Here is a 27,385-nt window from a genome sequence, read left to right as displayed (position 1 = left end):
TTGGGTATCTCAGAACAAGGTAGAGGGTACATGAACTTTGCTTTTATAGCAAAGATTAATTCTGCAAGAGGATAAATAAAGAATTTGGTCACTGTGGAGGGAAAGGGGACAGTCTTGATTATGCTCTGCTCTCTTTTGGAGGCAGTTGCTTGGTCCTTGCAGTAATTTAAGCTGCGCCAGGGTAGGTTTAGGTTGGACATTAGGAAGAATTAGGAAGAATTTATTCCCAGAAAGTGATTAAATATTGCAACGTGCTGCCCAGGGAGGTGTTGGAGTCACCGAGCCTGGAAGCGTTTAAGTAAAGAGTGGCGTGGCGCTCGGTGCTCTGCTGTATTTGACAACGTGGTGTTCCGTCACAGGCTGGCCTCGATGATCTCAGAGGGATTTTCCAACTAATGGGTTCTGTGATTCTGTGAAAACAGCCGTGTCAAGTCCACGGCTGCCGCTGCCTCCGCTGGCCTCGGGCAGTTTGCTCCGGGCCCCGGGGCTGCGGGAGCGCCCGGCGGGCGGCTCGGGGCGCTGTGGGGCTGCGGCAGCCGCGGCCCGGCCCGGGACGGCTCCGTCCCGGCCGCCTTCCCGTCCCGGCCGCCGCCATGGCGCTGTGCGGGGCTCTCCACAGCTTCCTCTTCGAGTACGACACCCCGCGCATCGTGCTGATCCGGAGCCGCAAAGTGGGGCTCATCAACCGCGCCGTGCAGCTCGGCATCCTCGCCTATGTGATCGGGTGAGCGGGCGGAGGCGGCGGGGTCCGGGCCGCCCTGAGGGGCAGCGGGCGGCTCCGCGCTGGGAGCCCCGCGGCTGAGGCGGGAGCCGCCCCTCCCTCAGGGACCCTCAGGGACCGGTCCTGTGAGGGCAGCGCGGGCTGAGGGGAGCCCGGAGCTCACCGAGCGGCCTTAACTGGGATTGTGAGCAGAATAACAGAATATTCCGAGTTGGAAAGGTCCCCACAAGGATCAGGTCCAACTTTTAAGCGAATGGCCCAAGGGCCCCTCAGGAGTGGGACCATCTCAGGAGGTGATTGTCAAAAGCAAATTAGACCTTGCAAATCAGTCTGAAAGTAAAAAATATCACCCCCAAAATCAGACAGGAGATTGCCAGTCTTGTGACCTTCTTGTAAGTAAAAGTTGTGAAACTGTCTGGAATGGCCCTTTCAGGTAATATGGAAAAAGGAGAAATTCCAACCTGAACTTATTAATGGTGTTTATTTATTGTTTCTTGCAATCCTTCTCTTTCAGGTGGGTTTTTCTGTGGGAAAAGGGTTACCAGGAAACAGACTCTGTGGTCAGTTCTGTAACCACGAAGGTCAAGGGTGTAACACTGACAAACACATCGACCCTAGGGGCCAGGATCTGGGATGTAGCTGATTATGTCATCCCTCCTCAGGTATTAACCACTTTCACATGCAGAAAGAGGGTTTTCTAACAAGCAGCTATTGCTTTGCCAAAGTCCATTGAGAGCTGGAGCAGCTTTGCTTTGTTGCAGATCATGCTGAGCACGTGCCCTGGGGAAGCTTATTTCAAGAAAAGTGTCTATGTGTGTGCTTGTGTAGAATTGTAGAATGGTTTGGGTTTGGAAGCAACCAAGATAATCTTGTTCCACTCTTCTGCTGTGGGCAGGGCCGCTATCCCACATTACTCCAAGCCCTGCCCAACCTGGCCTTGAACACTTCCAGGAATCCAGGGGTTGCCACAGCTTCTCAAACCTGTGCCAGGGCCTCTCCACCCTCACAAGGAAGAATTCCTAATATCTAATCTAAATCTCTTCTGTTTTAGTTTAAAACTGTTCCCCCTATACTATCTGACTGTGTTAAAAGTCCCCCTCCCTCCTTTTTATAAGCCCTCTTTGGGTACTCAGATGGGCTCTAAGTTCTTCTTGAGCCTTCCCTTCTCTGAGGGTGCACTGATCCCACTGTCCATGGTGCCCACAAAGCCTTGCAACAGCACGGGTCCTGCCAGAGGAGGACTTTGCTGGCATCAGGAAGAATCTGCAACAATAACGACCTGTCATCTTTCTTAATGCTTTCTAAAGCAAACAGCCCCAAGTTAAGTTGTTGGCAGAAGCCAAAGGAACAGCCTGCAGGTCACCTGATGCAGAACTGAGCAGGAAGCATTGCTGTAGTTACTGATTGCCTGTATCTCTGGGAATCTGTGCTGTGTGGGCCACATGTGGTGGCCTTCGGGCTGGGCAGGCACAGCCAAGCTTCTGGTCATGGCTCCCTCTGTGTGCATGACATGTGGTGCAGAAAAAAGGACAGATTTAGCCAGATTTTGGCTGAGTGGTCATATTTGCATATCAGCGGAGCGGAAGCAGATGACAGATGTGGAGTCATACAGATGTGAAAGTAGTGAAAGTGAAGTAATGAAAATAGTGCTTCCTGAAGGAACAGGACCGGGCAAATTCCTGACTGGTAGATTGCAAAAAGAAAGAGTGGGAGTTGGCTCTGACTTGCAGCTGGAGCTCTATTTCTGCACCTGCCTCACAACTCCCCTGAGGAGCTGTGTGAGCTGTTTTTGTAATGTGAATGAGGAACTTTGGGCTGAGTGGGAGGACAGAAGGAGCTGCCAGTCCCACAGTCCTTCCTGTGGCTAAACACAGCAGCACCAGGCGATACACATAGGATTCTGCTGCTTTAGCACTGTACCAGCAGTGTCCAGGGCAAGTCCCCTCTGCTGGGCCACCTGGGCTCTGACAACAAAGATGTTTGCTGCAGTGCCTTGGATGCTCTTTGCAGACTGTTCCTTCTTGTTTTGCATGCTCAGGGTGAGAACACTGTGTTTGTCATGACCAATGTGATCCTCACACTGAACCAGAGCCAAGGCCGCTGCCCGGAGGTAGGTGCAGAATCTGCTTTAATCCTGCCTTGTGTGGGTGGGAGTGTGGGGGAGAGGGTTCTCAGAGTTTTCTGTAACTATTGTTCCTCTCCAGCTCCCAGACGATCAAACAAAGTGCGAGGTGAAGAACAACTGTGTTCCAGGATATGTCAGCACCCACAGCAGTGGTAAGAAACCTGCTGCAAAAGCTCCTTTCAGTCTGGGCTGTGGTGCCTCTGTGCTGTGCCTTCCCTGCTGTGAAGGAAGCACCATTTCACTTCAGTCTCCTTGTTCTCTTTCTCTCACATGTAAGAGAACTGAAGCAGAAGCTCAGATTTTTTTTCTGGTGGACTTAGACCAAATGAACTTAGATTGTGTTGGGTGGATGTTGAGTAGATGTGGGCTTTGGTGAGTTAGCAAAGTGTGAAGCTTTTTCATGGCCTTCAGTCCCTGAAGCAGTATTTCACATGGATGAAGATTTGACTCAGGAAAAGCACCTAATACTTCTTTCTCTGAAATGACACTTGCAATGGAAGATAATGTGGGGTTTGGTAGTGGCACTTCACCTCTGGGAAAATTGCTTTCACCATATGGAGTGTCACAGGTCAAATACTGCCTGGTTTTGCTCAGTAGTACCTCCATGCACGTCTTTCCAGGCATCCAGACTGGGGAGTGTGTTCCATACAACAGCAGCATCAAGACCTGTGAAGTCTTTGCGTGGTGCCCTGTGGAGGATGACTATCACATACCCAAGTGAGTGCTCTGTCTTCCTACTCCACGGTGCCCCTCCTGAGAGCAGGCTCCTGGTACACAGCTGATGCTTCTGCCACTGATGTGCTCTTGGGAAAAGCTGAAGAGATGAGCACCAAGAACTCTGCAGAGTCCTGTTTATATTTCCTTTCGTTTTGTAGGCCAGCGTTCCTGCGAGAAGCTGAGAACTTCACCCTTCTGGTGAAGAACAACATTTGGTACCGCAAGTTCAACTTCAGCAAGTAAATAGGGAGAGGGTGATCACACTGTCTGGTCTCCTGGGCAGTAAAGGGGATGCAACAACTCTTCTCTTTCTCTTCTCCTGTAGGCGAAACATCCTCCCCACTATCAACTCCACCTACCTCAAGAACTGCGTCTATGATGCCCAGACTGATCCCTTCTGCCCCATCTTCCGTTTAGGGAAAATAGTTGAAGCTGCAGGGCAGGACTTCCAGGAAATGGCTGTGGAGGTATTTGGCAGATCCTTCTCTTGGGCTTCAGCTGTTTTTAAAAAGGAGTGGTGGGGGATTGTCTCCTCTGCCTCGTGCCATGAGCCACAGAGCACAGATGAGCTGCAGGATGGAGAGTGCTCTGGCCAGAGAGACTGGAGTGCATTCTGCTTAACCAGTAATTGGCCTTGCTTTGTTTGGGTGGGGTTATGTGCAAGGTTCTGTAGCAGCAGAAAAGGGTATTGGACCGAGCCTGGGATTAGAGCCAGTAAATCGGGTCCTGATCAGCAGAGGGCCTGGTGCTGGGCTGGCTGTGCACCTTGGGCTTCCCATCACCTCCTCTCCTCCACTTGGCAGGGTGGAGTGATGGCACTGCAGATCAACTGGGACTGCAACCTGGACAGAGCCGCTTCCCACTGTGTGCCAAAATATTCCTTCCGGCGCCTCGACAACAAGGACTCTGCCCACACCGTCTCACCCGGCTACAACTTCAGGTAATGTGGCTGTGGAGGGCACCTGGTGCCTCAGCTCCATCTGCCACTGGCACTTGTGGGAGTTTGGGGCTTTCAGTGGTGCTTGGAGAGCGTTTTTGATGCTTTAAGACAGAGCAGGTGGGATCCTCACTGTGTGCAAACCACAGCAGAGGGGGGAGGTCATTGAAGCTCCACTGATGGTGTCAGAGTGCCCAAGTCATGTTTCCATCAGCTTTTTGGTGGCTGTTTGATAAATGGGATGGCAATGGACAACTGACTGTCTCAGGGTGTGCTGATAGGGCAGAATTTGAGGAGACTGAGGTGGGGTTGGGAGACTGAAGCATGTCCTTCACTCTGCCTGGGGGAAAAACTCACCTGTAAAAGTGTCTGTCAGCTGAAGACCATTTCTGCACCAGGAGTATCCTGGCATACACCACCACATCCACATTCTGGCCAGTACAGCTAAGTCCAGCACTTCCAGTAAAACACCAGCACAGAACTGGCAGCTGGTTGCATCCAGACTCAGACTGTAATATTAAATAATGATTAGCCACCTTGCCAAGGTCCTTGCAAGATTCCTGCTCGTGAGGAAACACAGCTCAGGGCTGTTACTTGTAGAATCACAAAATCTCACTTAGGACAGAGGATCTTTGGGTAGAACTTGGATGAATTTGCTGAGGAGCTGTGCAGAGCACAAATGTGTGTTTGGGAGGTGCCAGGCCGGCAGGTATCGGGGTGTCTGGACCGTCTGCAGGATATCACAGCTGGATCTGAAATGCTCTTGCTAATTCCAGACTCTGGTACAGCCCCTTACCATTCCTTCCTGTTCTCTTCCACCCTCTTCTCTGCTTCCTCCTGGCTTAGTCAACCACGTGGCAGAGTAAGTCTGATCTCACTGATTTGTTCTCATCCCTTTTCCTTGTGGTTTGTCACCCAGTGTGGAACGCGGAGCAGCCTTTGCGTGCCGGGCCGAGCCGCGCGGTGCTCCCGGCCCTGCCCTCTCGTGGCTGCCTGGTCCCCTGCAGCCCCTGCCTGCCTCTCTCGTGTAGCTTTCTTCCTGTTAGTCCTTCTGCTCCCCTGCTAAAGCTGCTTTCTCCCCTTGCTATGCCTTACAAGTTTCCTCATTTTACGGTGCTCACTGTTGTCTTGAATTCACCTGCTTTGCGTTTTTCTCCTATACGAGCTTGCCAGCATGAAATCTCCATCACTCGGGCTTGTATCTGGAAGTACCAATGTTCAGCCCATCCTCTTGGGATGGGGAACACACCTGGATGTTGCATGATCACATAAGCAACCTCAGAATTTCCAGTTAAGCTCTGACCTATCTTTTCTGCAGGTTTGCAAAATACTACAGGAATAGTGATGGCACTGAATCACGGACACTTGTCAAAGCCTATGGCATCCGCTTTGATATCATAGTGTTTGGAAAGGTAGGGTGACAGTTCCTGGAGGTCTTGTAGTGAACTGAGAACTTTCAGAACTTTCAGAGATGCTGAAAAGCATGCTCAGGCTTGTAACTGTCTTCTAGGCAGGAAAATTTGATGTCATTCCTACCATGATTAACATCGGCTCTGGCTTAGCGCTGTTTGGAGTGGTAAGTGACACTGTCTGCACTTGGACTCTGTTCTGGATTAGTGCCTCAGTTCTGAGGATCCCTGTCTTAAACTCTTTCAATCTCCACTAGGCAACAGTGCTGTGTGACATTGTTGTTCTGTATTGCATGAAGAAGAGATACTTCTATCGGGAGAAGAAGTACAAATATGTGGAGGATTATGAACTGGTAAGCATCAATGAAGGCAGGGGAAAGGCAGAATTGCTTCCTCCTCTGACTCCACAGAGATTCTGAAACAGTATGTAGAAAGTCCACATCAAATGGGGATTTGGAACCACAGTTCTAGGGAAACTTTGTCTTCATCAGAGAAGCTAATTTTTAACTCAAAGCTGCTGCAGGGAAGAGCATTAGAAACAAATATTGTCATGTTTCCTGGGTAACCAGTCTTGGAGAGGAAAATATATGTTCAAGAACTTGTCATGCTCCTACTGCACCTCCTTTTTGGGTTGCAGTCATTGGCATTTTCCTTCTAAGAGCTGTAGGGAACAGCCCTGTTCCCATCAAATCCTTCCTTCTTGGCTTTTGGGGTTCCTGCAGTTGTGAGAAAAATCATTCAATAGGTTGGTATTTTCTGAGACCAGTGTGCTGAGAGCCACAGTTACAGCTCCCTCCAGGGATCAAATCTCTTTGGTCAGTAGGCTTTAGTTGGTTGCTTGACTGGTGCTGAGGACAGAGCTCAGCCCTACAGCCGTGTGCTTGGTGGGAATTGTGGCTGCAAAGGGCAGATTTCTCAATCAAAACACCTCGTGCCACTGGAAGAGTAAAGTCTGAGTAACAGGAAGTAGCTTTCCTGGGCAAAGGATTTTATGTGATTGGAAGGGGAAGAAAGAAGAGCTTCTGGCAGAGAACTGTAATCTCTGATCCTTGCAGGGAGTTGGTGAGACATATGGAACAGACTCCTGAGCTCCTGGTGCTGCAGGACCAACTGCTGCTCTCAACCGCTGCTGGGAACATTTCTTGACCTTGCCATGAGACCACCCCCTCCCTGCTGGAAGTGGGGAACCAAACTGAGAAAGGGACAATCTTCACTACTCTTTATTACTTGGGAGCCAGTCCCAGGGAGAAGAACTGGGTCTGCTCCTTGTCTGCTGTCTTTCCAGATTATTTGCACTAAACACAGAGGGAAAACTGTACTTTATGCCAGACCTCTGCACTGGCTGAGCCTGGGACAGAGACAGCTCTGGCATCATCATTCTGCCAGTCCTTCTGTCCCTGAGCTCACTGATAGCAGAGGGCACAGGACAAAAGGCACAGATTCTTCCTTAGATTGATCATTGCCACTTCCATGAGGTGCCTAACCTTGGGGCAGCAGCTCCTTGCTGTTGTCACTTTTCTTTCCCTGAAGGATTGTGAACATTAGCTGAGCCAGTACCTACTATTTCACTGGGGTCTTCAAGCTCCAGTGGCCACGGACCAAGATGAAGCAGAGTCTGGTTCCATTGTGCTGTGATAAATGGCTTACTGGTTACAGAACTTTTCTTCTGTTTTGTCTAATTTTTATGCTATTACTTTAAAATTTACTTTAATAAAATACTACCTTCCCTCAGCCCTCTTGAAGTTCTGCAGGCTGGGTTTTGATTGTTCATTTTTCCCCACATACCAAGTGTTAGTGGAGGGCTATCAAAGCCAGGGCTGTGTGGGTTTTGCCTCTTCATTCTCTCAGCAGAAGTGCTGCTGCAACTACAGCTGCTCTGCCTGATTCTCCTGACACCTTGTCCATGTCTGTTGCCTTAAACTCTCTCCAAGGGAAAAGACTTGTAAGTCAGAGCCCAAGATCTTAGGGTTTTTATCTGAGTGCTGGTACCAACTGCTTGCAACACCAACTGTGTGTCTGGGCTGCTGCATTTAACAGTTTACACAATTTGATTGAAGGGGATTTGTTGGCTTTTATATTCACTTGGCTTTGAGCACCTCTAGTGATCACATTGACTCACAAAGTCCAGGTCCTCCCTTTCTCTGAACCTTTTCTGGTGTTACTGAGCCCTAGGATCTATTCCAAACCCCCAGCATCCTGGCAGCCTTTCTCCAGCAGCACAGTGGGTAAACCACAGCATTACCATTTTGTTTTATTCTTTATGTGCCTGCTGCAGCTGAGCACTAAGTTGTGTCCCAGCTCAGAGTGTCCTTCCAAGGGCACTCCAGTCTGTGCATGTGAATGCTCAGTTTGGATTATACAGTGCTCGAGCTGCTGTGGTCCCATCCTAGCCCAAGGTCCCCAGTACTGGTAGAGCACCAGACTTCACTCATAGGAGAGTGCTTTCAGATTCCTCCTCCAACAACCACAATCTCACAGCTTGATAAAGACCACTCAAACAGAATAATGGTTCCACTTGATCAACTAACTCTGGGTTTGGTTGCATGTCATTTATTTCAACTTGTACAGTGAAGCTTGAACACCTGTGTGGAAAAACACTTAGTTGTTGGTTTATTCTTTCTTCTTAGGTAATATAATTTAAAAGTGGTAAATACACAGTATTTAAACTTGATACACCTGATAAAGTTAAATGCATAATAAAGGGGTAGGAGTGAAACACAAGCCTTGGTCATTAAACAAACAGTATAAAAATCAGGAATAGTTCAGGACCTTAGAAAAGAAACAGATCAATTGCCTGATAGGTAAGAGGGGACCACCATGGAAAACTACTCAGTTAAGAGGCCTGGTTTCCCCTTAGCACTTTCCTGTGTGCTTTCAGAGCCAAAAAGGCTTAGTACCCAGCAATAAGCCCACAGTCAGCACCGGGCTTGCTTGGAAGGAAGGGAGTTGGGGAAATCAAGCTATCGCCCAGTTGCAAGGCACAAGCAAAATGTTCACTTCACTATAAGGAGAAAGCCAGCATTACTACTAAGGAACAGCAGCTGGGGAACTGAGCAGGTTTATATACACAGTACAGCTTCTCTAACAGGTCATGCATTTAGAGAGATCTCCCTCACACGGCCACGCTTTATGCTTTCAACAGAGCTGACCAACCAGAAAAATCCATATTGCATTTCTTTCCAAATGTGCATTTGGCTGCAGCCCCAGCAGAGCCTGCACTGAGGGACACTCAGTTTGGAGAGCACCTTGGGGAAGTGCTGAGCTTAGCATCCTTTAGAACCAAGGCCATGCAGGCAGGCAGAAACTGAGCAGTGGGAGTATCAGAGGCCCAGAGACTGGCTGGGCTCTGGGGAGCTGGTACAGCTGTTGAGAAGCTGTGTTAAACCTGGCAGACCTGTTGGGTCAATGTAAACTGTCTCACCTGACAAATCACAACCAGGAATGGGCAGCACAGAGATCTCTACAACACACCTCTAGCAAACACACCACACACACTACTATGCACTACCTAAAAAGAATTGGATCCCCTAGCTTTTTACAATTTTTTGGCAGATCAAGTCCATTTGCAGGGTTAGAGAACCAGGCTGCCCACTCACACACATTTCCACGATGAAAAGTCCTGTGTAGGGGGAGCAGGCAGCTGCAATAGTGCTGGCTCCCAAGTTACCTGTTTGGTTTTCCCATAGCTGAAGCTGCAGGGCTTTGCAATAGCCTCGGACTGAAATGGGAGGAAAACAGTGCATGTCTTATGGCTCCAAACTCCATAGTATTGCTCCTAAACCACCAACTGTCCTCACTGGCTTTGGAAAGAGGCCAGCAGCACAATGCTTCCATAATAAATTGCAATTTAGGGGGAACATCGCTTCAGGTGATCAAAAGGTGTAAGGGACAGTTTGGGTAGGCATCTGCACCCTTGCTAATGCTGTCCTGGCTCTAACAAAAACCAGTCTTAACCAGGAATTACCAGGCCAAGTCTGACTGCAGCGGGGCCAAGGACCTTGGCACGCTGCTACTTGTGCTGTCCAGGATAAAATAAAGGAAGACAAGGGAATGGTCACTTTCTAAAGGCAGGGCATCCAAGGCCAGGGTTAACAGGCAGAGACCTTACCATTAATCAAGACATTTGGCAGTCTCCTAGTGCCTTCTTCCTGAGGGCAAAGAATTACACCTTAACAGTCCCTCACAAGCTTGGGAGACTCAAATCCTCCTTCTCAGTCAGGTACATCAAATGCCTCTTTCAAGGTCACACAACCACATCAGACTGAGAAAGGAAAAAAATCAGACCTTTTTCCCCCTAGCCCCATGCTCCAGCCACAAAGCAACTGTACTTACCGTGACCCCTTTGCTCAGGCAAACCCTGGCTCCTCGTTCTCCAGCTTTGTCCAAGCACAGAGAACTTGGGAAAGTGAGTCTGGATGCCAGAGTCTCTCCCACCACATGGCAGATTATTATTTTGTACAAGCACCACAAATAATCAGAGTAATCTGACTGAAGGTGAAAGAGCTCTTGGTAAGAAACAATCCATTAACTAGATATATACTTAATTTACTAACAAGCCTCTGATCCACAGGCATTCACAAATTACTGGTAACAAACTTGCAAAAAATACATAGCATTGGCCCCAGAATCCAGATTAAGAGTTTGGAAAACAAATGTTTCTTTGAAAATTACTAGCTAATCATTAAGATCTTAAATTCTAAGCAAGCCCTAAGTCTATACTTAAAAACCAGCATAAGTTGTATTATTTTTAATTGTAGTAAACCATGTAATGTACATGGAAGTGAAGGATTTTACCCTGAATTTTATATTTTATAGTATATCTACCTAGATCAAGTAAAATATTTAGAAACAAACTGTTAGTGCTTCTTCTGTTGTTTAAAACATTCTAAACACCACCTTTCACTCATATGTCTGCAGCAAAAATAGTTCAAACTGAACTTAAGCCCTTAAATACCTTTTCCTTTCATACACTGAATACCTAACTTACCAAGTCCTGGTCACACCAAGGCCTCTGGAAAGGTGTTAATTACCTGAGGAGGTAATTAACCTCACTTTTTGAACGTCCTGAAGATGCTGTTTCATACAACTTGGCTCACAAAGATAGGCATTCTTTGAAAAGCTGAACAGGTGGGTTTTTGCTTTGTTCCCATGCAGTTAAAAAGGTGTCAATTAAAAACAAACCAGAACTACAAGAAATAGATGCAACAACATTCCTGGTAGGTCGTGAACTCTCAAAGTGCACACGTGTGCTTGGTTTTACTGCTGTGTATGCCACTTGGCAAAAGTTTCACCCTTCTGCACGTGCCCACAGCCCCGCCATGGGCATCGTGCCCCTGGGGCGCTGGCATCAGTCCCTGCAAATTATTTGGCATTAAAATCAGCTCAAAGCAGTTCCAAATGCACTTTCCTTTGGCTGCTGTGGGTTTTGTTTTGCAAAGCCCTCTTGCTGCTCACCACCACCGCTCACCTCTCCGCTGTCCGCCAGCGCCTCTCCCACCAGAAGTCAGCAGTCCAAGTGCTCGGAGATGCTCCACGTTTATGGCAAATAATCAGATGTCTGATAAGGTGTGATAACATGCTGCTATGTGAGCTCTACATCCAGCATTGTACTGAGATAGCGCCATGTCATGCTGTGTTTGCTCTGGGCTCTGGTCACCTCGTCCCCAGCGCACGCTTGGTGCCGTGCCCTGGAATGAGCTGCTCGGCAGAACCATAAAGTCCACGCTCAAGAAAGAAGTTCCTCCTCTCCCACGTTGGGCAAGTCGTTGCATTTCAGGTTATCTTCACTGCCTTGTTTCCTGTTTTCAAAGGAAATAAAGCAGCTGCTGAGTGACTCAGAAAAAGGGAAAGGAGGCCATGAGACACCAGTTCTGCCCCTTCCCTGCCATGGGATTTTTGGGACACTGACCATGTGTCATCTCTCCCCATGTAACAGACTGGAAGTGCCATAAAAAGATATTTCTCATCCCATCAGAACAGCAGGATATTCCATGTCACAAAAATCCCATAAAGCAGTTACAGATCAGACAGGTGGGGTGTGAATGTTGCAGTCATGGCCCTTTTATAAGTTTCAAAACCCAACTATTTAATTTCTCCCCCAGAGCATCAGAAAAAGCTGCTTTTAGGGTCTTTTGGGGCCGAGGTGAGGTGATGACACTTACGGCAGCAGGTTCCCAGAGGAGGACAATGGCCTCTCCTCCCTCTTGCTCCCCTCAAACGGGTTCCCAAAGGATCGCTTCCGGATCATGGTTTTAACCAGGATCTGCAAAACCAGAATGCAGTTCACTGGGGTGCTTTCCCTTCTTTCAAGAGCAACAGGAACATCCAACTTGCATGCCCAAGTAATTAAAAAAACTAGTGAAAACAAGTCAAAGTTCTCTATCAACAGAAATCAGAAGGAAGCATCTTTGCAAGTCTCCAGCTGCTTAATACAGGGGCTGTATCCTCATCTGAAACCCTTGCAGGTGAGAGCCACACCAGGTGTAAGAGGCTGGAAAGAAGAGCAAAGCCAAGTCTGGGAGGTTTCTTTCCTCTCCAGAAGTAGATTTTACTGATTGCTGCATCCAGTACCTGTAAATTCCCAGTCCTCCATTATTACCTGGCAAAATAATTCACTAGAAAGGGAGAAGGGAAGGAACTGGCACAAATTTACCTTAATGTTCATCTGAAACCAAACTGAAAGCTGGCCATTTGTCCAGCTTTGGCTGCAAAACACAAAGTTACCAATCAGAGACCGGTGGGAACAGAGATGTGTCAGGATTCTTCCCTGGCATCCCCCAGCTTGTTGTGCTGGTGGGGGCAGACTTCAAGGTGAGCAGCACCGAACCCTGCCTCAGGAGGGACATCCCTGAGAGCCCTGACTTCATTTGATGTTGCTTCTCATCCCTCTGTGCCTCGTTTATCTGCTCACCAGGGCGCACAGGGAGCTGTTCTGTGTCTGAAGGCGAGGGTGTTCTAAGAGCCAAAGCCACGTGAGTGCATCTCATACTGGAGCGTCAACGCCTGCACTTGGCTGCACAAAGATCAGCACCAGAGGGTAATTCTGAAGATCAAATGCAAATTTGAAAATACCACATTTGCCTGGAGGTAGTGTGTTATCTAAGAGTCAAAGAGGTGCAGTAAAATCTGATTTGCCTTGAGCTGTGCTGAACACACCTGGATTTCAACAGGGCTGGGAGCACTGAGCCCACTGATCAAGTCCCCTCTGAACAGAAAAAAGGGGGCAAACCCCTCATCAATGGTGATCTCTTTTGACAACATCTGCTTTTTCAGCCTGAGCAGCACAAGGTGTATTTGCATGTTCACACAGCTGTGGTCAGTGAGATTTCTGCAGGGCATCCAAAAGGGAGAGAGCTCCAGAAATGAGGCCAGATGTGGGTACAGCTATGAGATGGAAAAGGGGCTTCAAAGGGAAACTTGTTCTTCAAAAAATCCCAGCCTGGGTTCCTACAGGCAGATAACACCAGGCCAGGAACTGTGAATGGTCGCTCGCTCTCTCCTAACACAAGGGCTGGCGGCACCCAAAGAAATCATTAGGTTCAAAACCACAAAGGATTTCACTTTCTACACAGGACAGGGTTACAATGTGGTTCTCACCACCACAGTGGGTTGCAGAGTATAAAAATATGAGCTTGAAAAGAGATGAGATGAAGTCACCAAGAATAGCTCCAGGCGGGGGCTGATGCACATCGTGGCCCAGATAAAAAATCTCCATCCCAGGAACCTCCCACAGCCCCTCTGGCTGGACAGGCAGAACAGGGCAGGAGCTCCTTGTGCCTGGCCAAAACATCTGCTCCTGGCCCCAGGCAGATGCTGGACCAGATGCTGTTTTGCCCTGAGCAAATACAGTGATATTTAGGCAGCCAGCTCAAGCATGAAGACCATCAACCCACTGACAGTTATCTTTGAAACTGCTCTAAAATATTCCCCTGCACTGTGGGGCATGGCCATGTCCAGTGAGCTGCTGAGACCCTGAGACACCCAAGTGTCTTGCAGAACTTGTTTCCAAGAGAGGGAAGGTCTTTGCTCTGATCCTGCCCAATGCTTTTGCCCTTCAGCAGTGAACTCTAGCTGCTCAGGGCCCCCGCACTGTGCATCCACAGGCATCAGCTCCTTTGTACTCACCACGGTGGCCAGGCTGGGGATGTGCTTGACTGAATTCTCCACTTCTTCCTCTGTCACCTCGACGAGGGTGCAGTTCTCATCCTCCGTGGGCAGCAGCTCCGCTCCGTTCTTGGTGACCCAAGGGTGCAACTTCAATTAATAACACAGCCTGTCAGGAACGATTTCCCTTTTTTCATAACTCAAACAACAACACAAGCCTGGCAAACGCATCTCCTTGTCCAAGCTATGGCCCCTACATGCTCCTGAAATGCCAGGGAGCAGGGCAGGGCTGTGCCATGTCACTGCTGAGCCAGCTCACCTGGGTGCCAGCAGGAACTGCACAGCCTGGAGCAGAAAATGCCATGGTGTGGCTCATCCAGAGCCAGCTACACAACCAAGCCATAACCTGGGTCACCTACAGCACTGGGCATCTCTGGGCTTTAGGGAAGGAGACCTATCTTCACTCTCATCTTATGGATGAGACAGCACCAGGAGGCAGGAGAGGTTTATTCCAGTCCACACATATGAGCAGCAGTGATGGGGAGACCCACCGAGCCCTCGTCCTGGAGCTGGTTTAATCCATGCCTGCAGGCAGAACCCCTGTTTTTCCTGGCCCACACACCTGGTGACTTGGTAGGCTGCAGGAGGAGCACAAAAGGTTCCAGAATTCCCCCGCAATCCTTTCCCCCTACCTTGCTCTCCATTCTCTCAGCTTCTCGCCCCTTCCAGGCTCCCGCAGGGGCGAAGGACCAGAAATCTCCTGCGAAAGGCTGTTGCACAGTACTTTCCTGGTAGCAGAGGAAATACTGTGCTCAGGGGATTTCCTTTTGCCTGCCACTCCTATAGGCACCAAAGGTCCCAAAGCTGAGCAGGTCCCGGAGCAGGGGAAGGAGCTGGGACTTACCTGCCCAGGGGCCCTGGGCACAGGGGGAGGACCTAGCCTGGCGCGATCAAACTGACTCCCAAAAAAAGCCGAGCAAGGAGAACCCAACAGAAGTGAAGGCACAGCCAGCACCAGGAAGCTGGGTCAGTACCTTGATTTCTGGGACCGAAATCCTAGATTCAGGATTTTTATCCAACATCCGTGTAATCAAATCCTTCAAGAAGTCCGTAATTTCCGGCCTGTGGAAGAAGGGAGAGATGAGATGGGGAAAGGGATGGGTGCTGCCTCTGCTCTTCACCCCAGTGCCAGCTATGGACCTTCTGGGCAGAGGGGCTGGACTCCAGCCCAAACAGGGAGGCAGCTTTGGGTTCTTGTACACCCCCTCCTCTCCAAACCCCCAGAAAAAGCAAAATATTCCCTTTTGAGGCAATGTGAAGTGTGATCCCACATTTACAGGGCAGGGAGACACCAACTCAAAGCCTGAATTTTGCAAAACCACAGAAGAGCAGCGCCAGCCCTACCCAGGCAGTGCTTGAGAAACAACTCAAATGAGCTGTAAAATAAGGACGGATGGGTTGTTTTTGTTTTTGAGTACTTACTGGTCTGGGAACTCCAACGTTTGGGTCTTGATTTTATTGTGTAAACTCAAGATCCTTTCATCCATAAAAGGGCACTACCACAAAGAAAAAGAGCAATGAGGAAAGCAACAACTTCTCTTTAGAGGAAAGCGTGAGGCAGCCAGAGGAGCATCAGGATCTCATAGGGTATGAAGGAGAGCAAAGATCCAGTTACAGGGAAATTCCAGAAGATTTCCAATTATATCAATGTCTACTTTTAAACTCAATGAAAAAAACATTTAACCAAAAATTACCAATTACTAAAAGAACTCCTTTCCTAAAAAAATTGCCCAAAACTAGAATTTTTTCCACTGGGGAAGAAGAGAAGCCCAGTCCTTTTGGCTGCACCCATCCTAGTGACAGGCAAAGGTTTCCCATTTCCATCCACACATCCTCATCTCCACTCAGCTCAACAGGGACACAAGGTGCCAGTCCCACTGCTTACCTGGAACATGGGAGGCACAAACCAACCCCCCAAACACCAACAGCACCGAAAAATCCATCTCATTACCTGCCCAAACACGAAGCAGTACAGCGTGATCCCCATGGCCCACACATCCAAAGCCTGCAGAGTGAAGAAAGCACAGTTAGATCTACAACAAGATGTGTTTGTGCAAGGCCAGTCCAAGACCATTCAAATTGCTATTAAATACCTTTCCAGAGAAGATTTTCCTGGTTTCTGAGAGGGTTTCTGGAGCCATGAAGGCAGGAGTGCCCACTGTGTTGGTTAAGAGGGCATCAGCTCCCTTGAACTCGTTGCTCACTCCGAAGTCGGCGATCTTGACATGCCCATCTTCCCCCACAAGGAGGTTGGAAGGTTTAATATCCCGATGGATTATCTTCTGATAGTGCACTGCAGCAGAGGGACAATGACTGTGCAGCAGCAGCCCTGGTTGGCAGCAAAGGAGCCACGAGGGCTCCATGTGGCTCTTTCTGCTAACACCGCCACCAGCCCCAGCTTTAAAAGTGCAGCATGAGCACCAGAAATGGCACCGTACAGCAGCAGAAAGGCCAGCTCCAGGTGTTCAGAAAAAAACCCAAAACAAGAAATCCCACCCTTTCTGCAGAGACACTTACAGTATTCAATGCCCTTGATCAGATCCTGGAAGTAGAACCGAGCCTGATCCTCACTGAGAGGTTTCAAGGTTGGGATTTCCATCACAGGGCTATGAAGGCAACAGAGAACAGAGTTCATTCCCCACCTGGATGTGCTGAAACAGGGCCTGGAGGCTTTGTCACTGGCTGGTGACAGCACACAACCCCAGACACAGGCACACAGTACACAGGGTGTACTCAGCTGTAACCAGGCCAGGGAAATGCTACTCAAGCCTCAAGCCCCAGCCATGAACCTCCCCATCACCTCTGCACCCCATTCCCACCTTGGGTGGCCAAGCTCTGCCACCCACAGACCCACTGGATGCTCAGGTGTTAGTAGGATTAAATCTGGAATTCAGTACTCACCCCTGCTTCACCAGCTCAAACACTGCAACACAAAAGAGAAGGTGATTACAGATTGCTTACAGGGTATGGCTCCTGTGAGCACAGCCTCAGGACAAAAGCAATTATTTTAATGACAAAAATTCTAAAAATAATATGTTATTTTTAAAAAGGAGATGCTGTCTTATGCAAGGCACGTGGCATTTGGGTTGCTCCCGTTTTCAGTTAAGGGGATGCTGCCAACTATCTTCTCAGTGTTGCAGCTTCAGCATCATGAAGTGCCCTCCATGGCACACAAAACCCCTCACTTTGCCACCAAAAAAGGCTGAGCCCACACCCTGGGCAAACCTCAGTGCTTGGCCATGAAGGTATCACATGCTCCTCCACTAGTACAGGCTGAACATAAATGATAGAAAAACAAGCCTTCTTCAAAAGTTGTGAATTACCTGAAGCAACAACTGCAGTCTGCCAGGCAGGTTGGGATGTGGCTCATTGGTACCTTGGATAATTAATTCGTGCCTTTTCCCAAAACCAGAGAAATAGAACTGCTTTCTATCATTCCAGCTTCAAAGCTGAGAACATCAATGCTGGTGCCTCTCATGGCAAAGCATGCCCTGGTGTCGAATTAATGCCAATAAAGTGCTATAAAGCCCTCTTATCTCTGTTCACAACCCAGACTGCCTCTCATTTCCTCCTCCAGCACATCAGGCTATATCCACAGTGGAGGAGAGACCCAGCCCTGCACACAGAGCTGCTCCAAAACACAGTGGGAACCTTTTGCCCCCTCCCTCTGACAACCCAGGGCAGTGGGCAGTTACCCATGTACAGGTGATCCTCACTGGGGTCATCCAGGACCTGCCAAAAGAAGCAAAAAGGCAATTAAACAGTGCCAAGAAAGCCTTGCAAATTAAGCATTGTGATATTTTATTTAGCAGCCATCTCAGTTCTGCACCATCTGCACCATCAGCACGGTCTGCTCATCTCTGAGCTTCTACCCACAAGAGTAGGGAAAAAAAGAGGACAGAGATGTAGCTGTACTTCAAGGAAGCAAATATTTAAAACACACAGGAAGCATCATCTGACTCATGAGCCAAATAAACTCCAGCCTGCACATCCTTAATTCTTGATTTTTGGACTGTTTCATACAGGCAGTGGGTGTAGGGCAAGGCAGCTGCACTGTTGAACTCACAAAAACACCAGTTCTTCCCCAAAACCTGTCTCAGCACTTGTTTCCTCCACAGAAGAAACAATTTCCCTTTCTGAGAAGGGAAGAAAAAATCTTTTGGGAGGTGAGAATAAAAAACCTTCTAAATCAAGGAAAACACAAAATTCTTCCAAAGGCAGGACCTGCCCTTGCTCCCTTCTGGGGTCACTCCCCTTCACCCAGCCCATCCCTGCAGCATTCAGGCTCCGTCACGCTCAAGGAGGAGTTTTGGAGAAGGGCCAGCACTCACCTCCACCAGCTTCACCACGTTGGGGTGGTCCAGCTTCTTGAGGATGGCAATCTCCTGGTAGACCTGCTCGATGGGCCCTCTGGGCTGCAGGCAGCCCTCGGGAGCAGCCTTGGCCCCGCGGGGCGGCGGCCGGCCTGAGGAAAGGCAAAGATGGGTCCAGATGGGAACAATCTCCAGGATCCCCAAAACAGCCCCAGCCAAAAGGCTTTCTGCCACTTACGGGGGAAGCCCGCCTGTCTCATCAGCTTCTTTTTTGAGAGAACCTTCATTGCCTGCAAAAGGGGAACAAATGTGGAATTTGGGCAAGTCAAGGATAAAGTGTGGCTGGTGGGATGGGGCAGGGAGTCAGCAGAAGGGTTCCATCCCCCTCCCACCTGCCCTGCTGCAGGCTCTGGGGCTGTGTGCTACTCACATAGTAGGTGTTATCATCCTCGTTGTAGGCCAGCTTCACCACCCCATAGGAGCCCTGGAGAGGGGCACAGCCATACGGCACAATTAGGGACAATCCAGAAAACCCACATCACCAACCCAGGCTCTGGGCTCCTCCACAAACCCCACAGGGATCACAGAGCTGGGATGAGCAGGGGGTGTACAGTCTGACATCACACTGACAGCAAAGAAAAGCTTTATATGCCCCATTGTGTGGGAGGGAGGGGGAAGGGGGAAAATTAGTAATTATTTTAAAAATATACAATTCAATTGGCACCACTCAGAACAGCGAGCAACAAAGAGCTGCGGTGCCGTGGTGAGTGGCTGGACTTGCTCCTATTCTGGAGCACTCCCATGACTGGAAAGTGAAAGCAAGCCTGACACCCTCCCAACCCAAAACCTCTCATCCCACCCCAAACCCAATATTCACCTTCCCAATCTCATCCTTCAGCTTGTACTGGTTGAGCTGCACACAGTCCTGTGGGGAGAGAGCAGGGAAGTTTGGCATGAGCCACAAAACTGCTCACATTTGCTCTTGTCCTTTAAATCTCCTGCAAAACTTTCTCTGCAAACTCACACCCTGTCCTGCTCTGCCCAAGCACTCCCGTGGGGCAGCTTTGATTCATGAGCCACAAAACCACCCACCAAGGCACACTTTGGTGTGTTTATACAGGGCTAATTGCAAACGTTAATGGCTGGGCAGGGATCCTGTCCCGTCCACTCATGTGGAACCAGAGGAGGGACAGGGAGAGCCCTGAGGGGTTTAATGCTGGCGACCTGGTGCCGAGTAATTTTATTTCTTCTGGGCAAAGCAGCAACTTGCTGTCTGTTTTCTGTCAGGCTGGGGGAGGCAGGCCTGTTTTCTCTTTAGATCTCAGTGAACTTCTCTGTTTTTTTATTTTTAAGGAGTAAAGAAAGAAATTTGTGCTACACTCCTGGCTTCCATCAAACACAGCTGTGAGAGCTGCAGCATCAGCAAAAGGCACAAAAACCGGTGAGTTGGGGTGTCACCTCCCTGAGGGCTGTCCCCATGGCCCAGGATATCCCTGGGCCCCCTGCCACACACCTGCAGATGGGCTGTGGGGGTTTATCCCCAAAAAAAACAAGCGAGAAGAAATGCCACTGTGGGAAAATCTAGGCAGACGGGGCAGGAGAACTGCAGGAGCAGAGTTCATCCCCCTCACCTGTAACACTCATCCCCCTCACCTGTAACATTCATCCCCCTCACCTGTAACGTTCATCCCCCTCACCTGCAATCCTGTGATGGACACACGGTTGGACTCCACCGTTGGCCGCCGCGGCAGCCGCGGGGAGGAGTGCGGGGAGGTCACGGGGGAGTAGGGGAGGGAGGGGTAGATGAAGCGTTCCTTGGCGCCGTCGCCGTGCCCGGGCGAGCGGACGGGCTGCGGCCGCTCCTGCAGGGACAGCTTGCGGCCGGAGAGGTGCAGCTTGCGGCCGTCCCCAAAGGCCTCGGTGCCGGGCACGTCCATCTCCTCCTCGCTCGCGCTGCCCGCGGCCTCGTGCTCGGTGACCACGATGAGCGAGGCCATGCTGCTGCTGCTGCTGCTGCTGCCGCCGCGGCCGGGGCTCAGCGCCGGGGGGTCCCGCAGGGCCGCGGGGGCTCGGCGGCCGCGGCCTCCGGCGCTGCGCAGGGGCTGTGGGGCGGGCGAGCTGCTGGGGACACGTGGCGGCGTGGAGGGACCGATGGCCTCATCCTGGCCATGCTGTGCTGGGGAGATGTGCCTGCAAACACAGGATAGAGTCAGACAGACTCTCTGGAAAGCGGGATTTCCTGCTGGTCATTGTGCTACAAATTGATTTATTCATTCCATAGGGAATGGTGAAGCCAAGGGCATCAGTGCAGGATGGCACAAGGATGCACAATCACCCCGCCACGGGACAGACCCCAGACTAGAGCCAGCCTCAACCCCAAGGCTGCCACCTCTGGTCCTTCCACCCTTTTTAACTAAACACCTCCAGGGAGTAAAAACTCCATCATCTCCATTATGGAAATACTCCAAAGGGGTTATTTTAAAGGGGCAGGATAAAGAACTGCGCTATACCGGCATAAATACCACTGAGTTCTCTACTTTACTGTTCACGTCTTTGCCAAGTCCCCCCAGACAAAGCAGTTCAGGGACAAAAGGACCCACTTACCAAGCATGGGGTGCAGGACCAGCCCCCTGGCTCACTGCTTCCTCCCACAGCCCATCATTGCTGGCGATTTCTGTTCCTTGCCCTGTGGCTTTTTGTGCAGAACTCAGGTACCCAAACCTTGAGATAAATGAGAAAACTGTTAGCAACAAAAAAAAAAAAAAAAAAAAATCATCAAATAATTAAGTGATAATTAAAAAAGAGGAGAAAATTATGTTAATTTACACATGCCAGGCACTCCACAGCACCTGGGGCTGTTCAGTGGTTGGTTGGCTGTAAACCATTGCTCTTCCCTGCCCCAACACTGGTGCTGTTTTTAATTTCTAGGTTAACAAGTTGCCACAGAAGGAAGTGAAAAAAAAATATCCTGAACCAACCAGCCCAGGAGCAGGAACAGGGTTTGAGGCGTTTTTCTGCCTGGTTCCCACACCTCGACGAGGCGGCCGGTTAAAATTAGCTCCACTCATCTCCATTGAAGTTTCCGTGCTGCACCCGCAGCACAACCACTCTGAATCAGCCCAGCAGAAATTATGGGTCAAGTACAGAAATCAAATCGTCTCCCCCGTCCTCGAGGCTTCACAATGGCCTAATTGCTGTTTTCAACACTGATCTATAAACCAGAGCTTTTGTGCCCAAGTGGGATCGGCCTGGAGCTGAAGCCAACGCAGCATCGCTCGCTGCTCCGAGGCACGGAGAAGCACAGGGATGGGGAGGCTATAAATAAGCCAACGAACAGCAACAAGGACAAACTATTCCAGAAACACTGAGTTTCGTGGGGCTGAATCCACTCCTGGACGGGGCTTTGCTGGATAAGAGAGCCAGGAGCCACCAGCCAAGTCAAATTCCCCCTGCAGTGCTGCTGGCAGCCCTCGGCAGCATGTTTTAATGCACTCCCAAATGGATTAAAACAAACAGGCAGCCCCCTCATTCATCCTGAATTCACAGGGATGCATCTCGAGGCCATTTGCCTGGCCTGCTTTGGGCACCCCTCCAGTGGGCACATATAAATAGCTGCCCTGAAGCCGGCGCTGATCCGGAATGCTGTGCCCTCTACCCTCACCGTGCTCTGCGGCCGCACCAAAAAAGGCAGCTCATCAGGGCAGCCTTGGGATGAAACCACCCCAGGAACATCACTGGTAGCAACACCAGTCCCCAGCAGTGCCACAGCACGGCTGGGCATCCCATCCTGCCCCCAGAACATCGCCTGCATCCCGATTTCCAAGGGTTTCTGATAAACTTTGCCAGGCTTGAGCAAAATTGAGTTATGAAGCCTCAGTCACACTTGAGAGCTGAGCTGTCCTGGCTGGCAGGAGTTAATTGGCTTGACCAGGATAAACATATCAAGTCTGATTAATTCAAGCAGGCTTCCCCAGGCTCTATAAACTAAAAGTCATCCAAGCCCCATCGCAACATTGTCTGAAGTGGGAAATCAGAGGGGTTTTCCCTGTGCATGTGTGCAGAGGGTCAGAGGATGGGGGTTTTAAGAAATTGCCGAGATGATGCCTTGCCTGAGAGAAACCCAAAAGTGGGGTCACACTGTTGAACACAACCCTGTTATCCTTAATATGCACATGAGGAGGAGGAGGAGGTGGAGAAGAGCTGTAGTCCCAGTCAGAGAGAAAAGTAAAATAGCTGAAACGAGGGCAGTAATCCCAAAAGAGAGAAAATACAGCCTGGGGGCTTTGGCTTCACCAACCCATCCGAGCCCTTGCCTGGGGAAAATCAGCACATTCTGGTCTGAACTCCAGCAGATCCTTATGTAAAAGGGAGCAGCACATGCCCACAAAATCCTCAGGAAATATAACAGCCTGGTGTATAGGAATGATTTATCGGCACAGCTTTTGGCTGCAATCCATATATAACCCATAGCGGCTGCAGCAGGATTATCGAAGCAATCAGTCTCACATCTAATTCAGCAAGGAGAGGGATATTAAAATGAAAAGAGGTCTGTGAAACCCTGGCAGCAGCTCTCCCTCTCGCTCAGCGTCCACGTGGCTTGAGCGGAAGCGAATGGGAGTGGAATCGGCCCCCGCGAGGGTGAGGGATTTTCACAGCCCCTCGGCAGCCCCAGCTCTGCCGAGAGCTCCCTGGGCCCTGCCTGGGCTGGATGCGGCCACCTCGGGAGGGGAACACGCTGACCCATTCCAGACGAGTGCAGAGGGTGACACCTGGCAGCCAGCACAGCCTGCAGGGATTTCAGTCAGAGCATAGGGATGCATCTGCCTGCCCTTCCCTCCCCGGAGCTGTTTCTCTGCCCAGCTGCAGGGGCTGCACACTCGCCTTCCCCACACCTGTCACTGTGGCAAGGCCAGACACAGTGTGAGGATCAGGCCCTCCTAGGGAAATAAGATTTGGTGGCAGCTCAGCAGTGACCCCTCCATCCATCCTTCCATGGGGGTCAGCTCACAAATCTCAACTTCAGCTGTTTAGAACAAAACTGAACTCAAAACACCGAAACCAGGGCTGATTTTACTCGCTGAGATCCTCCCCTGCTACTGCTGGAGGTTGGTTAAAAGCCAAGCAGGGCCAGCCTGGGGCAGTTATTGGTCTCCCTGGGCACAGTCCAGTGGCTATTTTGCTTTCCCTGGTCACGGTCAGCGGTGGAAGTGCCCGTGCCAAGAGTGGTGTCATCTGCAGCAACGGGGGCATAGATCACAGTTTCCCTTCCTACGGGTGAGCACAGACCTTGCCAGAAATATATTAGTCACTGTAGTATACGAAGACCATATGCATGCCCTACCTGACTTTTAATGGAAAAAAAATCTCTCAGCAGCTTTTCTAGAAGTCAGAGGACACCCAAATTTATGAGATACTGGAAACAGGTGCCCATGCCCCATCTAGGACAGATCCCTGTGCCCAAGCAGCAAAGCTTTTCATCATCCCCAGGGTGAATGGAAGAGCCTCCTGCACTGCCTGGCCCAGCCAACACAGAGTGGAAAGAACTGGGGGAAAAAAATGCAAAGCCAGGCTGGTAGCATTGTGGTGTCACAACACCCAGCAGCAGGTTTCAATAGGAATCACAAAAACATCTTTACCAAGGTTTTTTATAATTATGAGGATACTGCCTAATACTGCTGAAGCAATATATAACGAGCATCCCAAAAGAGCCTAAACTCCAGAGATGGTGTTGAGCATGGACCAGGATAAGCTCAGGGCACCTCCATCACCCTGTCCAGCACTGCCAAGCAACTCCCATTTCCCTGGAAACATCAGCTCCAGCCCACGATGCCCACAAGAGGAAACTGGAGCAGCTCTCCACTTTGTGAACACCACTTAAAAGACATTAAGGCAGAGTTGAAAAGCAAAGGCTCCTCCAAATTACCTCCCTGGAACAGCCCGCCCTCACAGCACACTCAGGTATGGGCTTTTGGGGTTTGTCTCTGCCTCAGGGGAGGGGCTGTCTCTGTGGGTGTGGGCTATTGAAGGCAGCGCTGGCGCCCACAGCTGCCACACATCCTCTCCCCAGCACGGTCCCCCTGGCCCTGAGGACAACCTGCTCCTGTCCCCAGGGGTGGTTTCTGCCCCTGCAGCATTGCAGTCAGCCCACAGCTCCATCACACCGGCTTCCCGTGGTCATCTCACTTTGCTCTTGGTCTCGACTGTTCCCTTCATGCTCCTGATGCTCTGTGCCGTGCACGTGGCTGCAGGGCTGCATCCACCTCCAAACCACGCTCTGCCACTCGCAGCAACCCAACCTGTGGCTTCTGATGACACCCGTGCCCTGTGCACAGTCGCTCCGCCAGCTCCATCCCCTCTCACTCGTCCCTTGACCTTAAAAACCCCTCCTTTCCCAGCCCCATGGCCTGTCTTTGCCCGACACCCCCGATCCTGACCCTCAGCCCTCGGACAGGAGCCCCGTGGGGTCTGAGGGACACGCCGTGTGGCCACCCGGTCCCATGGCCGATCCCCGGGGCGCCGCCGCCCGCCGGTACCGCGGCACGTGTGGGGGCCGGGATGTGCGCGGGGCCCGGCGGCCAGGGGCGGGATGGGGAAACGACAGCAGCGAGCCCGCAGCGCGGGGGTGTCCGCACAGGCCGCCAGGGAGCCCCGTCCGGGGGCGATGCCGTTCGCCGCCCGCAGCGCAGCCCCAGCCCCGCTCCATCCCCGCCTCGGCCGCCCCCGCCCGCCCGCTCCCTCCGGGCGCGGCTTTGTCTCCGCCACCGCGGGCGCATCCCCGGCCGGGCCCGCCCGGCCTCCCCGCCCGTTCCCGCAGCACCGACCTGGCGGGGAGCGACCCCGGGACCCCGCAGCCCCCGCCGCGCTGGGCCGGAGCGCCGCTGCCCGGCGCCGCCTTCGCTTTCGGTTCCGCTCCGGCGGCGGCAGCGGGAAGGAGGGAGGGAAGGAGGGAGGGAGCGATGGAAGGAGGGAGGGAGGGAGAGAGGGAGGCCCCGCTCCGCCCCGGGGAAGGGCAGGTTTCCCCCCGGGCAGCCGCATCCTGCCCGCCCGCCCCCGTAAGCCGCTGTTGCGGTGTGTTTTGTTCCTTTGTTTATTTACAAATTTTCCCCCAGTGTTTTATTCCCCCCCGGGCCGCGCGTCACCTCCCCGCGGGATGCAGCGCGGAGCCCCGGCCGGTCCCGCTGCCGCCGACCCCGCTGCGGGCTCCCCGCGTCCGCCTCGGAGGGACCCGAGCCCCGGCGTGCCCCGGCGCCGCTTCCTGCCCCGGCCCCCTGCAAACCCTGGGCTGCCCGCGGCAGGTCGGCTGGGGACAAACGGGTGACCCGCGCCAGGTCCCCCGCACTCAGCGATTGCCCAAAGCATCACCTAAAGGGGCGGTTTGGAAAGCAGTTGTTTGGAAATGTCACAGAGGCCACCGCCAAAGAGTTCCCACACAAGTTACCGCTCTGTAGCGCTGAGACAGAGCTCACGGGCAAGGCTTTGGAATCTGCTATCTGCACGGCCTTTAACACCCGACTGACACCAGCCCTCGGCAAACATACCCCTTGCTTTGTCCGGTATTTGGGGTTTGTTTTTATTTCCATCCAGCACCATTTCTGCACCAAGCTCACCCCCGGTTTTCTTCACATGAAGCAACAGCTTCAGCCTTGAGCAGATGCAAAGGCCACAGCTGGCCAAACCCTCTTCCTCATTTTGCTTCAAGGTTCGTTTGTGGGCACCACTTTGACACTGTAGAGCTCCACAGAGCAGAGCCAGGCCTCCATGCCAGCTTTGTCGATAAACATTGTATTTCTGACCAGAATCTTGAAAGCCACTCTAAAAATCAGGTTACTTACTGGAACGCAGTAGGTGCTCCGAACATTTTAAGGATTAAACTCCTCGATGTTGGTTAAAACACAGCAGAGAGGGAATGAGGCATCACCAGCGTTCCACAAAGCTGAATTCCTCTTTGCCGTTGGAAATCTCGTTTTAAAATCAAGGCCCTGATGATCTGCCAACAGCTCCGATGCAGCACTAATTAATGGAATGTATAAACTAACACCGGGCTGTGCTTGTCTCAACCACACCCTAGTGCTTCTCTCTTCCTCCTCACCTTTTCCAGCTCCAGCAGAACCAGGTTTGGGTCTGGTGTGGCAATGCCACAGTTAGATCTGCTGCTTCCAAGCAGGGTAGCTCTGGGGCTTTAATGATGCTCAGCTTTTCTGTAGTTACCAGGTGAGTGGCACCCACCAAAGGTTTACACTCACAGGAGTGCAATCTTGTCTGCCCTCAAATTGCACACGACAGTCAAAATGAAATTTTCTTCCAAAATGAGCATCACATACTCAGTTACAGAATGGTTTGGGATAGAAGGGATCTCAAAGTCCACCAATGGGCAGGGACACCTGCTACTATCCCAAGCCCTGTCCAATCTGGCCTTAGACACTTCAAGGATGAGACTGCCACAGCTGCTCTGGGCACCCTGTGCTAGGGCCTCTCTCCCTACCCTAACAGGGTGGTATTCCCCATCCAAGCCTGGGAATCCAGTCCACTCCAGGCCCTTGTCCAAAGTCCCTCTCCAGATTTCTTGGCCTCTCCCAATTACTTCAGTCAGTTGTGATCTCCCATCTATTCACCCACAAAAGCAGAGCAGGTGAATGACACACGGTGCTGAGGGGAGAACGCACACAATAAAACATTTCAGCTGAGCTGGGGGCTGTTGTTTCCCACTCCTCCTTTCCTCATCCCCCCTCTGCACAAGGACACATGAAACAACAGTGCCAGGACTTTGCACTGTTACACCTTTCTGACTGAACCCTGTTTTTTCCCTTTGTGCCAGCACCATCTGTTTCTGCAGCATAAACAGCAACTGCAGACAGGTTAAAAGCAAGGACACTTTCTAAATGAGACTCCCCCTTCCATACCACTTTAAAAGAGCACAAAGGAGCTTTGCCTACATTTTCCACTATTTTTTGTACTCCTGTGTTCATAAAGCCTGCACTGATTTGGGAAATGTCACTCCTA

The 27,385-nt window shown here is 51.0% G+C and overlaps 2 protein-coding genes across 8 annotated transcripts; one reads left to right on the top strand and one right to left on the bottom strand.

Moving 5' to 3' along the window:
• Positions 1 to 555: 555 nt before the first annotated feature.
• Positions 556 to 7,640, top strand: P2RX4 (purinergic receptor P2X 4). Of its 4 annotated transcripts, XM_063173084.1 has the most exons (12): positions 556 to 724; positions 1,236 to 1,383; positions 2,760 to 2,831; positions 2,926 to 2,998; positions 3,467 to 3,563; positions 3,722 to 3,802; positions 3,889 to 4,030; positions 4,367 to 4,503; positions 5,819 to 5,912; positions 6,011 to 6,076; positions 6,167 to 6,262; positions 6,965 to 7,640. In XM_063173084.1, exons 1-12 carry the CDS (start codon positions 594 to 596, stop codon positions 6,995 to 6,997), a joined length of 1,170 nt encoding a protein of 389 aa, XP_063029154.1. In that variant the 5' UTR covers positions 556 to 593; the 3' UTR covers positions 6,998 to 7,640. The 4 variants fall into 4 exon arrangements, with proteins under 4 accessions (XP_063029154.1, XP_063029153.1, XP_063029155.1 ...); XM_063173083.1 differs by lacking the exon at positions 6,965 to 7,640 and having other exon boundaries at positions 6,167 to 6,900; XM_063173085.1 differs by lacking the exons at positions 5,819 to 5,912; positions 6,011 to 6,076; positions 6,167 to 6,262; positions 6,965 to 7,640 and adding an exon at positions 5,347 to 5,773.
• Positions 7,641 to 8,439: 799 nt separating this feature from the next.
• CAMKK2 (calcium/calmodulin dependent protein kinase kinase 2) lies at positions 8,440 to 26,365 on the bottom strand. Of its 4 annotated transcripts, none has more exons than XM_063173079.1 (18): positions 26,218 to 26,362; positions 20,990 to 21,106; positions 20,083 to 20,575; positions 19,263 to 19,310; positions 18,816 to 18,869; positions 18,624 to 18,675; positions 18,404 to 18,537; positions 17,768 to 17,804; positions 16,974 to 16,995; positions 16,590 to 16,678; positions 16,166 to 16,365; positions 16,024 to 16,077; positions 15,495 to 15,568; positions 15,047 to 15,134; positions 14,705 to 14,800; positions 14,034 to 14,162; positions 12,071 to 12,171; positions 8,440 to 11,707 (listed from the first exon to the last, which is right to left on the bottom strand). In XM_063173079.1, the coding sequence occupies exons 1-18, from the start codon at positions 26,241 to 26,243 to the stop codon at positions 11,635 to 11,637; spliced, it is 1,887 nt and encodes a 628-aa protein (XP_063029149.1). In that variant the 5' UTR covers positions 26,244 to 26,362; the 3' UTR covers positions 8,440 to 11,634. The 4 variants fall into 4 exon arrangements, with proteins under 4 accessions (XP_063029149.1, XP_063029152.1, XP_063029150.1 ...); XM_063173082.1 differs by lacking the exon at positions 26,218 to 26,362 and adding an exon at positions 25,207 to 25,322; XM_063173080.1 differs by lacking the exon at positions 14,705 to 14,800 and having other exon boundaries at positions 26,218 to 26,360.
• Positions 26,366 to 27,385: the final 1,020 nt, after the last annotated feature.

The sequence above is a fragment of the Melospiza melodia genome, chromosome 20 (assembly GCF_035770615.1).
Source record: "Melospiza melodia melodia isolate bMelMel2 chromosome 20, bMelMel2.pri, whole genome shotgun sequence".
Classification (NCBI taxonomy): Eukaryota; Metazoa; Chordata; class Aves; order Passeriformes; family Passerellidae; genus Melospiza; species Melospiza melodia.
This window is presented reverse-complemented; position numbering and strand designations above follow the sequence as displayed.